General features: G+C 40.8%; 1 protein-coding gene across 26 annotated transcripts in view; it reads right to left on the bottom strand.

The window, feature by feature from the left end:
- Positions 1-212: 212 nt before the first annotated feature.
- LOC107999904 (ephrin type-B receptor 1-B) overlaps positions 213-17382 on the bottom strand; it is a 77337-nt gene continuing 60167 nt past the window's right edge. For 3 of the 26 annotated variants that reach the window (XM_062084908.1, XM_062084932.1, XM_028667657.2), the window contains 11 exons: positions 17037-17301; positions 16768-16956; positions 16579-16690; positions 16405-16475; positions 15732-15749; positions 15008-15073; positions 13473-13649; positions 12818-13287; positions 12322-12659; positions 7204-7278; positions 213-5459 (listed from right to left, as the gene is read on the bottom strand). In XM_062084908.1, coding sequence (XP_061940892.1) covers positions 5195-5459; positions 7204-7278; positions 12322-12659; positions 12818-13287; positions 13473-13649; positions 15008-15073; positions 15732-15749; positions 16405-16475; positions 16579-16690; positions 16768-16956; positions 17037-17301 — 2046 coding nt within the window. In that variant the 3' untranslated portion in view covers positions 213-5194. Of the gene's footprint in view, positions 5460-7203; positions 7279-8932; positions 10102-12321; positions 12660-12817; positions 13288-13472; positions 13650-15007; positions 15074-15731; positions 15750-16404; positions 16476-16578; positions 16691-16767; positions 16957-17036; positions 17302-17382 lie in introns of those variants that run through there. The other 23 variants (XM_062084912.1, XM_062084909.1, XM_062084920.1 and 20 more) reach the window with 23 other exon arrangements.

Genomic DNA, 17382 nt, shown 5'->3' with positions numbered 1-17382 from the left:
GTGTAGTAAACATGAAGAATTATTCCCCCATAAACTATATATGTATTAGAAGGATGTTAAAGAAGAAATTTTTTTCCGTTTTTGAATTTGCTCAAGAGGCACTATTCATTATCATAAGAGAATTTCATGCCGTTTGAAATTGTAACCGATCCAAACAAAGAATAATAAAGAATTATATTAAGAAAAGAGTTTAAATAATAAAAGAAAGCCAATTTTTACATCGTATAAGGTATATTATTTATTATATCTTATTTACATTCAACATCGTCTTGACAACACCATAGGAAAAATGTTTTTAGACACATTCCAAAATTTGTCGATATTAATTCTCTTATTGCATCTGTCGCGTTTTGTCGCTTTGTTTTATACAATGAATCGAGGACACACGATGGTGATTTGCTGAACCAATAGTGTAAAAACTCAGTTCGATGAGTATACATAAATTATGATGCGTGTACGTGATAGTAGATGAGCTATTTATATTATATACGGGACGGTACCTGTGTGCTTTGTCTTTTCGCGAATTTAATATATGTTTTTGTTTCTTTTCTTTTTATTTTTTTGTTTGCTTTTCGTTTCCGAAGCAGGTACTTTGACAAAGTTCGCTGTAAACAGACTGTTAAAAAAATAGTAATGAAAAAAAAAACAATTGAAAGAGAGTTAAACAACGTGCACGTAACTCGCTTAAAAAAACGCTTAACTAATACATAACTGCTTAGAGACTCGACGATCGTATCTATGATGTTATATTCCATTTTTTCTTTTATTCTGTCGTCTCCCTTTACAATGGCATAATTTTTTTTGAAAATTCTGAAGTAAGGAAATAATGTCTCTCTTTTTTTTTCTTTTTTTTTTTTTCTTTCGTCCCCTTTCGTACAATTCTAATAAGGTAAATAGATAACCTACCACAATTAGAAAATTCTTTTTTTTTTTTAATTTAGTCAGATCTCTAAACAATAAATAAGGCTTTCTTTGCTTTTAATAAATAGTAGTACAGAAGTGTTAATCGAGTAAAAGTATTTAAGTAAAAGAGTGTCTGAGGAGGATGTCTTCAACGATTTTCCATTCGTTTACTCATCGCTACGTTTCCTCGATAGAAAGAGTAATGATTAATTACAAAAAAAAAAAAAAAATATCGTAACTGATAATAAAAAGAAGACGAATAAAAAGAAAAACGATAGGAGGAAAAGCAAAATTCATTCGCGTGAATCGAAGAGAATTTTTGATTCGGATTACGCGATCATTTTTTTTATTGCTCTTCCTTCTTTCGGCATTTTTGCATTTTGAATTCTCGTCTCTTATAACATAAAAAGCGTGTTGCGGTTAATTAAAACCGGGGAGGGAAAATAGAGAGATATAGAGGTAAAGACAGAGAGCGAGCAAACGAGCGAGCGGGAAAAAGAGAGATAAAGACGAAGAAAGATGGAATGAAGGATAGACATGAAAGTAAATAGTATAATAAGTATGATCGAAAGCTTTGAAAATACAGGGATGGATAGTATTGAGACTTGAAAAAGTAAAGATTAAAAAAAGAAGAAGAGAAAGGAGGAAAAGAAGGAAGGTGGTTCGAACGCGAAAGACTCAAGTAAAATCGAAGAAGTCTCTAATAAGATATCTTTTACGCTCTAACTAATTATCATCTGCTCGTTTCGTGCCTACGATTGTTTAATATCGATAGAGATCTATGAAATCTAAATATTAATTCACTGAAACTATCGACATTCTCAAAACTTCAGGTCGCACTCGCAGGTTCGTCGCTAGACACAAATAGTTACGGCTGAAAGTTCTTAAAAAGTTCTTTCTTTCATCTCTCTCTGGAAGAGTCCCGGCCGAATTTTCTACCCTTTTTTTAACGCTTTCATTTACTCGGGTAAGATTCGATTTATGCCGTACAATATTTTATCGTTATTTACCCGGAATATCGTTTGATCTCTCTCGATATTGTGCCGTTCGGTTGGGACTCCACGTTACTTCATCACTCTTATGCTTTACCTTACTTCTCGTTAACTTTTAATACGAACATTTAGGAAGATAGCGCTATCGATAATTAATATTTTCTGAAATTTGTTAACATTTTCTATATAAAAATCTGCATTTGCGTGTATTCACTTATTGCTTCTTAATCGTCACCATTTTCAGTAGCTTTTCGTTCTCTTTCTCTCCCTAACAGAGACCAAACGTCCACCCCGCGACATCGTCTCGCGGAGAAAACGAAACGCCGCGGGTCGAATACAAGTCTCCAGGACCTTCCTTCGCATTTTTCGAATGCAAACGGAATGACCTCGTGTAATCGAGAGGCCCGGCGCGTCGATGGCTCGATTCAAGAAATAATAAAAAGTTACTAATAAGTCCGTCCTTTGCTACGTCGGATCAATCTATACGCGAAAGAAATAAGAATTTCGACTATTAGGTCCTTCCCTACATCGACTATCGTCACGCCGAGCCTTATCAACTATATTTCTTATCTTTAATTCGTTAAATTAAGAATAAAAAATTTCCCGTGGCTCGCCCGACTTGTTTGGAAGCGTTCGAGTCGCGCTCGAATCGATCATCGATCTTTTTCTCGACGAACGTTCGCCGATCTCCCGCGGGAATCATTTCTCCCCGCCGAAAGAAATCATCATGTGAACCAGTCTTTACAATTAGCGAACGTGGATGTAACAAGATACAGACCATCCATCTCGACGAAACAAGCCTTTTTCTTTCTTTTTTTTTCTTTTTTCTTTTATTTTTTTCTTTTTTTTTTTTTTTTTTTCTCCTCTCTTCAACCAATGCTAATATCGCTACGCGTGCACGCTGGGATGTGGACGTTGCGTTTGCGATGCGAAACAATTCGAACCACTCGTTTAAAAGTAAATCTACTATGTATTTATAGAGACGATCGCTTAATATTCAGCTTTCGTTCCTTTCGCGAAATCGTATCACGTGTAAAAGGTGTCGTCGCGAAAACTTTTTTTTCTAGATAATTATTACCATTACGCCAAATCTTTTAATCTCGTCGTTGCTTCGAAAGATTTACCCGGTTTACGCACCTTATTATATTCATCTTTCATTATTCATTCATTTCTCTCTCTCTCTCTCTCTTTCTCTCCCTCTCTTTCTCTCTCTCTCTCTTTTTTAATACGCCTTGATATGTTCACGGTGTCGAGGGACGACACGTTTTATGATTTCTTCGGCATATAACCTTCTTCTTCCATTCTTCCTCGTTCAACGTTCGTTCGTTCGTTCGTTGGCCTTCCAATCATCTCGAATAAATTTGTCTCGCGTTATAATATAATCTATTTCTTTCTTTCTTTCTTTCTTTTTTTTTTTTTAATACGTATATGTAAATAGGGATCCTCTCTTTCTCTTGCAATCAACGACCACGCGATAGCGAGCGCCTCTTTTTTTTCTTATATTTTTCCTCTCTCACGCAAAACATTTTCCCTCGTTCACACACGCTTTCTCTCCGTTTTTTTTTTTTTTTTTTATTGGCACATGTTCCTGCTCCTTTACATCTTTCTTTTCTTCTTCTCTAATCGGACAGGTACCTATATATATATATATATTTATTTATATATATATATATATACCACATCGCATATACTTTATATAGGTAACGCGAAGGCAAGAATCATATCTTTCTCTCCTCTCATTCTAATCTCTGTGTAATCATCGTCCTATATTAAACATATTCTATTTTAATTATTTCGAACGAATCTTGCTTTCAGTCTCACGTATTACCTGTCGTTCCTTCGATCGTTTCGCCTGGAACGGAACGGGGTGGTTTTCGTATAGATTCGTATAGATATATCTACATGTGTTACGTCCGGTGTTGTGTTATACGTAAAAGTGTATGTATATATATAAGTGTACGCGTTTGCGTGTATGTTTGTGTATACGTGTGTATCGTGTGTTTGTACATCGATTAAGCTTTATCAATAAGGGCTACGATATATTCGCTGCATAACAGGACATAAAATACGGCGATTACGCTCGCAATAAAGACACGCTTGCCCTCGATCTTTCCCTCGATCTATGCTCGTTACCTTAAAGCGTACTACACTTTTATATTAGACCTCTCGAATCTTCGTTTCAGTTTCCCTAGATGTTCAATCGTTGTTCGAAAACTTTCGTATGGAGGGGGTTGTACAATTTAACGGGGGTTTGTTGATGTTACTTTTAGGCCGTTCTTATTCGTTCGTGCAAGTGGTCTGTACCGTGGTCGATACACTTCGAATCTATTTTATCGATCGTCGTTGAAGGACCCCGTTTAACGTAACTTAAGTGTAACCGCTGCGCAAGATAAGTTAGGAACACACTGTAAAACAAGAACGAGGCTTCGTCGATAGCAAGGAAAAAAAAAAAATGTTTCGTGCGAAAAATCGACTGGTGGCGGGACGATTCTCTCTGCAATTGCGTGTGAGCAACGATTCAGTGCGTTAAACGTGATTTCGACGATTTCGAGCACGGTTTCTGAAAAATTCGAGTTTCTTAGATAGAAGAATCGCGTGCAAGATTGTTGCACGTATGTCGGCTCGTCGCACGTGATTTTCTACGATTGTACATACAATTGATGCGGCAGTGATTATACAGTGGCAGTACGATTCCTTTCAACGCGATGATCCACGAGATCAGCACCGCGATCCGCGAGAAAGATATTGTAGAAAGAGAAAGACAAAGTTAATGGCCGACTCGTTCACAGAGTCGCTGCACGTATATATTTTTTTGTTTCGTTTCGTTTCTTTTTTTTTTTTTTATTACTTATTGATCCCGTTACGAGTTTTTTTTTATCGCGTGGCACGACACGCTTTCAACCTGTGGGTCGATGAGTCGTCGCGGCCGCGAAATTCTTCCATTTCCGTCGAGAGAGACGGGGACTCGACTAACAAATATTGGAGCGAATTCGCGTTGGAATGTGAGCGATACGCGGTTCCTCGATTCCTCGAGATTGGCGAGCCTCTCGCGGTGTAGCGTTTTGTTTTTCGACGCTCGCCCGATCGATCGCTCTTGGTCTCTCTTGTCGTCTGCGAAGGAAGGGATGATGATCCGTTCGAGGAAAAGGTATATCGTCCTGACTAGGTAGATGCCGGCTGGAGGACGATCGACGCGTAACCTCCTCGAATGAACGATGCGTAAGGTCGATCGAGGATATCGAATCCTGCGTCAAAATGCGTCAAACGTGTGAGAAGCGCACCGACCGTGCGCCCAACGATTAAACGAGAAAGCCTTGCGAGGTGGCGGACATTTGCGCTCTCAGCGCCGTCACGCTGTTCATGATCTTCTTCTGGTGCCCTACCAACGTCACCCCAAGCGCCGTCAACTCCTGAACGGTGACTCGAGCGGCAGCCTCCAATGTGGTTACGCCGGATCTCTCGAAACTCTCCGCGTATCGTGACATCTTGATGGAAGCCAGCCACTCGCTGACCGAGGTCAATTGCGTTAAATCCACCGCGTCCGGCGCTAGTGGATTGGTGCCCCTGTCGAAAATTTCAGTGTCAACATTACTTTCCGTGCGATTTTTCTTACCTTTCTTCTTTTTTTTTTTTATATATATATATATATCTTTGTCGAGGGATCGAGGGAAGGGACACTATGCGAGATCAAAGATCTGGAATTGATTCGATCCTCTACTATCGTTGATCGGATCTAAAAACAAGGGTGGAAAAATGCAAAGCGTCTTGAAGCGAGATCGAGAAATTTACACGGTTTAGTGTAATGAGATGGTGTAAAAAAAACGAGAGAGAGATATAAGACGCTTTCCTTTTTTCCGATTTCATCTCGGAGATTCTATCATTGAGATAGATTTTTTTATTATAGGGTGAGGGGAGACTAGCCGTTTCCATGATCGCGTTTTTTACTTTGATTATCGAAATGGCTACTCTTGTGATACGCACAATCCTAGATCATCCGTTGGGGCAAAGGGGATTAGTATAGAAATGTGGCCGAATGATATTTAGAAGAGGCAATTCCTTATAAAAAAGAAAAGGGAAAAAAAAGCAAGAGAAAAATAAATTTTTTTCACAAGGAATCAATCCTCTTGCGGATATCTTTCGACCTCATCCTGTGTATCAAGTATATGTATATATATATATATATATATATATATATATATATATATATATATATATATATATACACACTAATATTCATTAATTGGTAAGAACATTCATATATATATTTCGAATATTTCTTGCTCGTAGAAAGTCATTTTTGTAAAATTGAATATTCCATCGTGTAAAAAAAATCTACGATTTCCGTGTAAATGGACGATATATGTAACAGACGTTCTACGAGAAAGTAAAAAAATTAGGGAATTGAAAATGGTAAAGATGGCTGGTTAAAAGGCTAAAAGAATGTGAGAGATTCAGAATCGAGTTTTCGGTGGTTTACTACTCATTTCTAGGATAAGATTATATTCCATTGGTATCATTTACTTAATAGGCTATTAAAGACGGATTTACGGGTAGATACGGTATGAAAAAAACGTATAGGGGGGTCGTAGAAGGGGGTCGGTAAAAAGTATCTTTATATACACTTTGACCGAGGCTCGATAAATTTTCACGACCGCGCAATAAAAATTCTTCTACTTCGAATCGCGTATCGACCCGGTCGGTAACATCGATACGAAGATATAATACGTGACGATACGGTCTGCGCGAAAAGCAAAATACGTACGAATGATGGAAAATCGAACGAGGATAAGATACGAGATCGTGAAAATTCGAGCCTTCGTGGATTAACGATGGTATTAACGATGGTGATCGATGGTGATACGTGAGTGAGAGTTGCGAATAGAATGGCGATAATGAGAGAACTATGACGGTGTGATTACGGTTGATGATATACAAGTTGAAGAGATCAGCTGGACAACATATTACATATTAGAATATGAATGGATAATGGTGCGTATGAAGCAAGCAGTGCGATACGAATACTAATAGGAATACAAGCAGAGCAAATGCTGTCTACGTGGCAGCAATACTCATGATAATTCGAACGAAGCAAATGGAACAAGAAGGCAGTAAGGCAATATCGATGGTTGGCAACGCGCGACGCGTTTCGCACTTGTTCACAAATTTCTGTCCGCAATATGATGATCGAAACATCTTTCTTTCTCTTTCTCTCTCTCTCTCTGTCTCCCCTTTCTGCCTTATTGCTCCTCCCTCGCTCCGCTACGTTTCTTTATTTTTGGTCGACTGAAAGCTGTTCTTGATTGTTTACCTTTTCCTCAAATGCACGTTGGAGGATGTCGACGAGGCGGGTGGGGGTGGGGGTGGAGCACCCCTTTCCCTGATTCTGACAATTGTTAGCATTTGTTAGTGCGATGGAGGTCACACACGTTTGGTGTGTGCTTGCGTGTTCATGTGTGTGTGTGTGTGTTCGTGAATATGTTTGCGTATGTATCGCATACGTTTTCTCAACCCATCTGGCCTAATTTCTCTCGAGTGTATGCGGCGTGTTTATGCAAATGTGATCGTGTGCTTGTGCGAAGCTTGCGTTTATCGCGATTGTCGATGTAAGCTCTAAGATAAGTAGCGCATATCGATTCGATTTCCGCGGGCATAACGCGTCTAAGCTGATTGTCCGTTTTGATTTTCGCTTCTCTCTCTCTCTTTCTCTCTCTCTCTCTTTCTTACATACACGCATACGCATTCTCTCTCTCTCTCTCTCTCTCTCTTCTTTTCTCTTCTCTCTTTCTTTCGATGGATCGATCGAAAAAAGAAAATCGTTTAAGAATTAATCCGTCACTTGAAAGGAGCGCGGCAAACCTCTCTCGATTACATCTCGATCATTTTTCCTGCAATGGTGTGTCGTGACGCATTCCTTCTAAGGATCGACTTTTTGGGAGATTTTTCGCTATAACGTAAAGATAGGTACGACGTGTGTGTGATCACGAATCGAATGCCAGGCGTGAGAACAGCCTGGGATATCCGTGTATCCGGTTTCTATGTACGGTTTCCTGACTTTTCGTCTTCGTTTTCAAGTAGAAAAATACTATTCTAATCTGGTCGAATCGGTAGCTCGCGTGATTAAATGCTAATAAGTCTTTTGCAGTTTTTGTTGCGATAAAGTCGGTGACGTTATAATAAATATCATATCGATAAATATATATATATATATATATCCGCTTTTTATAATGTATAATATATAATGTTTACGTATACTCGTGTAAGTTATATATATATACATTACGTATATCGAGAATTAGAAAAACATCTGAAAGACTATGACAACACGGTTTCGCGGTTAAAATCCACTGTCCGGATTAAGCTCCGAGCTTAAATCCAATCTATATATTGCTATTCGTTGGTTCGATTCGTCCCCTAATAAATTCTTATTATCTCTACGAGAAAAAACTGCAAAATACATATACGTATACATATATATATATATATATATATATATATGTATATGCTCTCTCATAAAATTTTCCATTTAAATCCCTCTAACTAGAATCATAAATATTCCTCTACGTTGCAGCTAAGATCGATAAAATTTATCGCGCCTGGCGCTTGCTTAAACATCACGATAAAAACATTTTTTTTTTCCCCTCTTATAAATAAGTATAATATATAGATTTGCTCTCGATAATGAATATATATATATATATGCTATGCGTAATTAGAAACCGTGAAAATCTTTTTTCCCTAATATGAATATAATGATTAAATTCGCTACTCGTTTTATACGTATGCACGGGCGTAAATACGTTTTGTAACGGAATTAATCGACAACCTAAGCGTCGTTTAACGATTGTACGATTCTCTAGAGAAACGCGCGTAAAAAATCATCTACCGCGATTATTCGAGGGAGGGGGGAGGGGAGGGGAAGGAAGAAATGTCCCCTCTGCATTTCGATTCCGATCGTCAAGCCAGAATCGCGCGAGCGTTTCTTTGGCGAGCATCGATGAGCATCGAGCAAAGGAGAGAGGACTTCGCTTTGCTTTAGGTAAAAAAAAAAAAAAAAAAAAAGGAAAGAAAGAAACAACGATCGCGTAACTCTGACCTTGGACGAAAATACAACGACGAGGAAAAAACCGAACGTCGTAAAAAGAGTTTTTCAACGCTTTCGCCGAGATCCATCTATACCGATGCCGATATACTGTTCACTTGGTGATGGAAAGAAGTCTTGCCGAAAGAATGCGAGTCTGGTTAATCTACGAGCCTGAAACGCCTATTTTTATATTTTTTTGTTTTTTGTGCATTTTGTCACGTATACTGATCCAAAACGACCATCTGTATTAATTTATTAACGTATTAACGTAGGCATAGAATTCGCAGTATTTTAACATATCGATATAATATAAAAATTTTTTTTATTTCTCATCAATATGTGTATAGACTAATTATGATTCGTAACAATAGTTTAATAATATATAAATATAATGTCGTATTCGAGTAATTAAAACAATAATTTATGTATACATTGATATTATCATCAAGATAATTAATAATTTCAGTCGAAAATATTTCAGTCTTGGATGATTAGATCCTAACTTCCTAACAAAATGAAGATAATTTTTACGATTTTGAATTATTGAATATTCGAATTATATCTCCTCTTCTGCTACTTGCGTAGCGTCAGGATTGTCAACAAAGCGTTTGAAGTGGGGATAGGCGGTCCTAGCCATAGGATCCCTCTCGTCCCCGTGCCGTCCCCCGCGAGACTCGTTTCCAACGGTGAACAGCGGTACGCGACGATTCGTGGTGTATCGAAAAATGAACGGAAATTTTGCACGGATCGCGTCGGATTTTTGGACTCGGACTAGGCGTTTTCCTCGTGCTACTAAACTAAAGGCAACAGTGAAACACTCGTCCCGCCACGAGAATAACGATAATCGATTATCAACCGAAATGAGTGAACGGGACCCAATTGGGATAGGTAAGCGGTGGCTGTTGTGGCAATGCGTGTGTGGCTGCGTGTGTGTGATAGTGTAAGCTACGGCCGGCTCCTGGTGGCATTACTGGAACGGCAATCGTCGACTGGGCTTGATGGCCGACTACATCTACGAACGGACCCGTTGTCGCGGCAGTTGGTATCGCAGCGGCCGCTGCCGCGGCCTGTGCGGCAGCCGCGTGGCTTGTGACATAGTACGGATTGTGTGCAGGTGGCCTCACGCTGTTGAGTTGTAGTTGTTGAGTTGTAGTTGGTGGTAGATGGTAGTTGTCGCAGTTGCAGTTCGTAGTCGGGTACCAAAGACACCACAAAACCAAAACCACAAAGAATTAGCCCAGAAAAAAAGGGACGTCGTCGGCAAGAGAAATTGAAATATATTGTTCTTAGGAGGGAGGGGAGGAGGGAGGGGCAGGGATATAGATGTAGATCGTAGATATAGATCGGCCTCGTTGGACGCGTTGGAAGCGACGAGGACTATGGAATATAACGATTTCCATTTCTCGCGGATGAAATCAATCGATAATCGATTCGTCTCGTACGTCTCGAGAAATCGATGCGATAAATCGATAATTGCGACGAATCCTCGACGAATTCGGAGGATACTCTTGTGTGCTCCTCCGTAACGCCATAGCCACTTTCCTCGTATTGCTTCATTAACGATCCTCGGGACGATAAAGCGGAACGACGAGACGTCCGACTCTCGAGTATCGTTTGATCTCTCGCTTTTGTTCGCCTTCTTCTTTTTTTTTTCTTTTTTTTTTTTTTGTTTCGCGGTGGAAATAAGTGGAGGTAAGAGGAGGAAAAGGAGGAGGAGGAGAAAAAGGAGAAGGAGCGGGAGAGTTTAAAGGATTCCAGGATTACAGAAACGATAAGCGCTAAAGCGATAAAAGCTCTCTGAAAGCCACCGCAGTACGATGCGCACTTTTCGCCGTTCTCTTGAAACGCGAACGAAAAATTATTCCGCGAAAATGATCGCGCAAAGACTTCCGTCCATAAATTAATTTTCCTCCCAACAAGTAATACGAAACAGAAACGGAAAGTAGCGGTAGATCTTTTTGCACGTTCCAAAGGGAATTAAGCCGTTTTTAATTAAGAGCAGAGAATTAAGCGCGCGGCAAAGCCACTTGTTACATCATTGCAAACTTTGGGATGACATTTTTTTTCTTTTCTTTTCTTTTTTTTTTTTTTCTTACGAACGCGCGTCGGACGTTCCGTTTAACGAAATTATTAGTCGATCTCTCGTGGAAAATATGTGCTGGAAAACAAGGAAAATCCAACAGAAATTTTTATTTCTCCACGTTTTCTTTCTCCCTCCCCCGTGCTTCGTCGCTCGTGAGATCTTTTTTTCTCCGTACTTCCCGATTTCTTTTAATTTAGCGTCGTTGAATTTCAAAGAGAACGAGAGTTGCGAGGAAGCGGAGGCGCTGTACAAATCAATTTTGACGACTTTGAGCTACGGAAATGAACATAAAGGAAAAGAAAAAACAAAAAGAAAAAAAAAAAAAAGAAAAAAAAAGATGAGAGAAACCAATAAGTAGCTTCGAAAGAAAATGTCGATAGTTAACTAGAACTTAAAAAAGGTGCGAAAAAGATCAGTCCAGTACTATAATATGTCCGCTTCCAGTAATGCCAATCAGGTATTGATGTATTCGAATCGACGCCTCGACGAGTTTGGACGTGCACACGAATCTCTCTGTCGGGTAGACACACACACATCGTGATTATTCCTGGACGGCCAATATATATATATATATACACACATATATATATATGTATATATATATATATATATTACTCATATTCGTTTTAGGCCGTTTAAGATCCTAATTATAATATATATACGGAAATGAGCAACAACATCAAAGCCCAGTCTAAGAGCGTACGTGAAGAGCGCAGAGCATGTGAGCTTCTTCTCCACCGAGTAACGAGTGGAGAAAACGAAAAAAAAAAAAAAAAAAAAGAAAAAAAAATTGTTTGGCTGTCGAGAGAAATTAATTTATGGACACGAAGTGTGATTCGCAAATCAGCATGCGGCATGATTCGTGTTAAGAGAAGATGATTTGGGAGAACAATTCGGTTGGTACAGGCTCCCGATGATCCTTTCGAACGCGTTCCAAAAAACATCTTGTATCGCGTCTAATCTTATCTCGTCTTCCGGAGCCTGCCGAATTATTTTCGATGAAGGCACGTGACAAAGCGTTTTTTTTTTTTTTTTTTTTTTGCGTCTTTTTTTTCTCCTGAGAATAAACATACTTTCACGTTATCTCGTACGCGATATACACACACATATATATATACGTATATACGCGACACGCGCGAATCGATAGCGCGACGTAACGTAATGAACTCGAAACGAATGTCGAGTGAAGAGCGAAAAAGAAGAAGAAGAAGAAGAAGAAGAAGAAGAAAAAGAAGAAGAAGAAGAGAAGGAAGAAGGTTTACCTGTTCTGGGCGATTTTCCTCAACGTGTCCGGGCTTCGTATCAGTTTGTCCAATGTTTGCGTTAAATTGGCGAAAGTAGGGCGATGAGTTCGCTCCTTTTGCCAGCAATCGAGCATCAGCTGATAGATCGCCTCCGGGCAATCCATCGGCGCTGGGAGCCTGTATCCTTTCTCGATCGACTTTATCACGTCCTGATTGGACCAGTTCCAGTACGGCCTCTCGCCGTACGACATCACTTCCCAACAAACGATCCCCATGCTCCACACGTCGGAAGCGCTGGTGAATTTTCGGAATGCTATCGCTTCCGGGGCCGTCCATCGCACCGGGATCTTTCCACCCTTTTTGCCGGAGTAAACAGTCTTGATCAAGATCCGATATTTGAAAGAACGTACGAATCTCGCGTCGCGGGCAAAAAATAATCGCGCAAGGCGACAAGACGAGTTTGGGTGGGGGCCGCAAGATGGCCTCCTGGCGAAAAGGAAGAAATCACACTTACCCTGGTCGTGTACGCTCCTTCCGTCGCGCTCTCGATCTCCCTGCTCAGCCCGAAATCGGCGATCTTGCAAACGAGGGCGGCGTTCACGAGCACGTTCCTCGCGGCGAGATCCCGGTGCACGTAGTTCATCTCGGCCAGATACTGCATACCGCTCGCTATACCGCGAAGCATGCCCACAAGCTGGAGCACCTGAAACTTGCCGTCGTTCGCGCGAAGGAAAGTGTCCAGGCTCCCGTTCTCCATGAACTCGGTGATGATCATCACCGGGTTGCTCTTCGTGACAACACCCTGCAGGAATATCACGTTCGGATGCTCGAACTGGCCCATGATCGATGCCTCGGTCAAGAAGTCGTTGCGCGCCTTATCCGCTGAGCCGGGCTTCAATGTCTTGATGGCAACGTCGATCTCCGTCCGACCGTCTGGTGGTAACTTCAATTTCCCGCGACATACGTCGCCGAACTCTCCCCCACCTGTGTCCGTTTCGCATTTTCGGGAATACGAGAGGGAAAGGTGCGAGAAAGAGAAAGGGGAGGGGAGGGGAGGGGAGAGAGAGAGAGAAAAATTAAAAAATTAGCAATTATCGACTCGAAGGAATTTATGCGCGCTATTATAGATAAATAGAAGAAAATGATGATCGATGATGATCGTTATGTACCTATGATCGCCTCTATCGTGATGTATCCCGCGTCGATCTCTCGCGCGAATTCTCGTACAGCTTGATTCGGGTCCTCGTACGTGTGAGGATCGACGTAACTCCTCGCCCCGCCGCCACCCGCGCCACCAGCACTCGCGGCGGCAACTCCCACTGCAGGTGTGAACAGCGGCGTGGTCACTGCAACGTCACCAAAACAGAGTTCATTATATTAACACGAGGGCCGGTGTGTTAAATTTTGACGGAATCTCGGAGCGTGAGGAATAGCATCGTTCGCTCCGTGACTGTCAACCGTATCATCCCGTGAAAACACTCACACACCCTTCCTCGATTATACGAAAAATTTTTCTAAAATGCTCAAAAAAGGAAGTACGCAGAGTAAAAAAAAAAATAAATAAATAAATAAATAAATAAAAAAGAAAGGAAGCTATGTATAAAACGAAAAAAAAAAAAAGAAAACTTTGTACAAAAAGCTTATCCGAGATCTCTAGAGGTTTCGAGATCTCTAAATATCAATTGCTCTTAAAACAATTCTATTAGACAAGATTAATTATACTTCTCTTTCTCTATCGTAATCGTAATTCTAACGGTTAAAAAAAAAAAAAAAAGAAAGAAAAGAAACGAACGAAGAAAGAAAACGAAACTTCGAAACTTTGATTATAATTTCCACTATGTAATACGCGCAAGAACGAGGATCTGAAGAAAAAAAAAATAAACAAATAAAAGAGAAGGAAGGAAGAAAGATAGAAAGAAGGAAAACGAAACGAAACAAAAAAGAAAAGAAAAGGACAAAAATCGAGAGATCGCGCAACTAACTAACTAATTTTCATGCCAGTGTAGAAATTCTCGCATGCCTAATACGCCAAACGATTTCAATTACGATGCATCAGATTGAATGACGTTAGTCGTAGTCGGTACGGAGCGCAGGAGGATGCTCCGGTCGAATCGAATTACTTCGTCGCCTGTTAATTTACATCCGCGAACGCATCTGCGCTACTCTCTCGCTACTCTCTCTGAGCCAAATTAATTCGAGTTCCACCGAAACATCCGGTACATTTCGCCGCGCTTCGACAGAGTACGGAGGAACGTTATTATTACAGAGGAAACTATTATTATTATTTGGGGGAGGGAGGGGGAGGGGAGGGTGGAGATCGGTGGCCGGCTGAAAAAAAAAAAGAAAAGAAATGGAAATGGAACGCAAGAGAGACGCGTGATAAGGGATGCACACGGCAACGAGAATAAAGGAGTTTCATGCGTTTCTTTTTTTTTTTTTTTTTTCGTGCGGCTCTCATCTACGTCGAAAAAAATTCAGGGGATGAAAGAAAAGAATAGGAGGAGAAAGAGATAAGAACAGAGAGAAAGGAAAGAACGGTTCGTGGTGCGAGCGAAAATAAAATAAGGGCAGTGTGTCGTGTAGCACGTTTGAATCGAGTTTGAGTGTAGGATGTTGGACGATCAAGAGCGTCGTTTCGCGCGTTCTCGCGTTTCCCATCCCGAACGGGTCAAACGGTTTCGAACAAGTTTTTATTGGGACTTACGCGAGGACTTGCTCTTGTTGTTGGTGTGGGTTGTCACAATCGGTGAACTGTCCATTTTGCAGTGCACTGTGAACAACACAACAACCAACACAACTAATTGACAAACAGCAAACAAAATAGAAGCGGATGATGTTCTTTGATGAGTAATTTTAATGACGCGAAACGAGTCGGAGGAACGACGAGATATTGAGATTAGAATGATTGAAAGAGAGAGAGAGAGAGAAAAGAATGCGGGATAACGCGTTTCTCGCGTGATTTCTCCTGCGATTGCTTTTATTTTCGTCTCGTCGCGTTGGTTCAGTCGGTGTGTGAAAAAAGACAAAACAAAATAAAACAGGACAAAGAAAAAACAAAAAAAAAAACAAAAAGAAAAAAGGAAATGAAATAACAAACGTAAAAAAAAAAAAGAGAAAAAAATAACAAATGCAATGATAACACACTAACAACATACGCATGCAGAACAATAGAGATACACTGTACGACGCAAGCGACAAAAGCACGTGCACGCACATCTTTCGCGTGACGAAGAGATTCGATACACGCGCATCTGTTCAAATCTGTTCAATAGTTATACAGAGATTAGAAGACTAGATGGTGCGTGTTCGTGCGCGAAAATATTTGGAACGCGTCAAAGAGATGCATTTAAAGTTGCAAGGGGGTGCAAAATCAACTACGTAAAACCGAGTTCCTAGAAAAAAAACTTGAGGTGTTGGAGAAGACTTACTGTAGGTCACAACTAGTCCTGTAGTAGCAGGCGATTGTGTACATTGTTTCATTGGGTTTTTTCATGGATTTTTCATGGAGGCAGGTTCGATAGATTAGGGGAATCGCACATGAAAAGAAAGAATCGAAAGAATTTGGTTAGAACAATGATACTTTGGTCGTGGGCCAGATCGATATCAATTTTGCACGAATAAATCATCGTCTCTCATTCTTTTTCTCTTTTTTCTTTTTTTTTTTTTCTTTTTCTCTTGCCCTGAAATCGGATTGTCGGATTTCACCTCACTTTGAATGAACGAACGAACTTTCCTTTTAAACGAACCACTTTTCAATAAAATCTTTCTTTCGTATTCGAGACAAAGAGATAAGTGAGATATCTCTAAAGTACTGGGTATTTGGCAACAAGACATTATCGTGGGGGGGGGGGTTATACTGTATACATCGAGGGGGGGCTCGCTTGCTGGATCTAACTGAGGGGGTGGGGGGTTGGTGATCCAAAAATATTAGTCACAAGACACGAGGGCATAGTGAAACAACTATGAAAGTGACAGAGAGGGGGGGCGGGTAGTAATAGTAGTAGTAGTAGTAGTAGCGATAATGAATTTATATATATATATATAAGAATATATATATAAGAAAAAGAGAATCGAAGCCGAATCGGCATCGGGAAAACGTACCTTCGCCGTTTCTGTACTCCAGAGTGTCGCAATCGCTCGGCTGTTTCTTGTTGCATTCGTCCGAGGCCCTGCTGCATCGAAATCACATCACACATCAATAAAGTCGGGAATAAGGAGCAAATATGTACGTAATAATTCGTGTCGCGTGTTTGATTTCCGCGCGATTTCGTTTACCTTCTCAATATCAAAACCGTCATGATGATGATGATGACGAGAAGAACCACCACGGCCACTATAGCTCCCGCTATGATTCTCACTTGCATATTGTCATCCTCTCCGACGTAATCTGGAGATAAGAGCAAGAAGCGTTCACGTACGAGAAACTTTGCTTCGACGAAGCGACCAACCCCGCCCCCTACCTACCTAATCCCATAGCGTGAGGCGTCTTCTTGTACACGACCGGTGTGTACTCGCCCCAACCTCGCGTAGTTTTCGCCCGAACCTGTATCGCGTAATCCGTGGATGGTTTCAGGCCCTTGAACGTCGCCGACAGTTCCGAGGTTTGGATGACGGTTGCGTTGGTGGCGTCGTCGTAACGTGGATAACACCTCACTGCGAAAAATTCCATGTCCATCGGTCGATCGAAGGATAGAAAATGGTATATGACGGAATAATTTCGAATCCTCCCTGACCTTCGTATCTTTCCACCAGATCGCTGTCCCCGCCGATTTCGGTTATCGGCGCGTCCCAGCTTATGCTCAATTCGGAACTCTTCACGCTCGTAATCCTCACGTTGCTCACCAAACTTGGCACGCTGGCATCCGTGGTCACGGTGATGTCCACGTATTCCGACTTTCCGGCCAACGCCGAGACACCGTTCTCGGCGAACACTTGGAATCGATAAGTGGTGACCGCGTTCAATCCAGTTATCGTGATTTTCGTGTCGTTGAAAACCTCCTGTTCGCAACAAAGGAGAAAGGAAATAAAGTGAAGTAAAGGGAGGAGCGTTGAATTCACGTGTAAAAAATGAGAAAGAGA

This window comes from Apis cerana, linkage group LG14 (genome assembly GCF_029169275.1).
Source record: "Apis cerana isolate GH-2021 linkage group LG14, AcerK_1.0, whole genome shotgun sequence".
Taxonomy (NCBI): domain Eukaryota; kingdom Metazoa; phylum Arthropoda; class Insecta; order Hymenoptera; family Apidae; genus Apis; species Apis cerana.
This window is presented reverse-complemented; position numbering and strand designations above follow the sequence as displayed.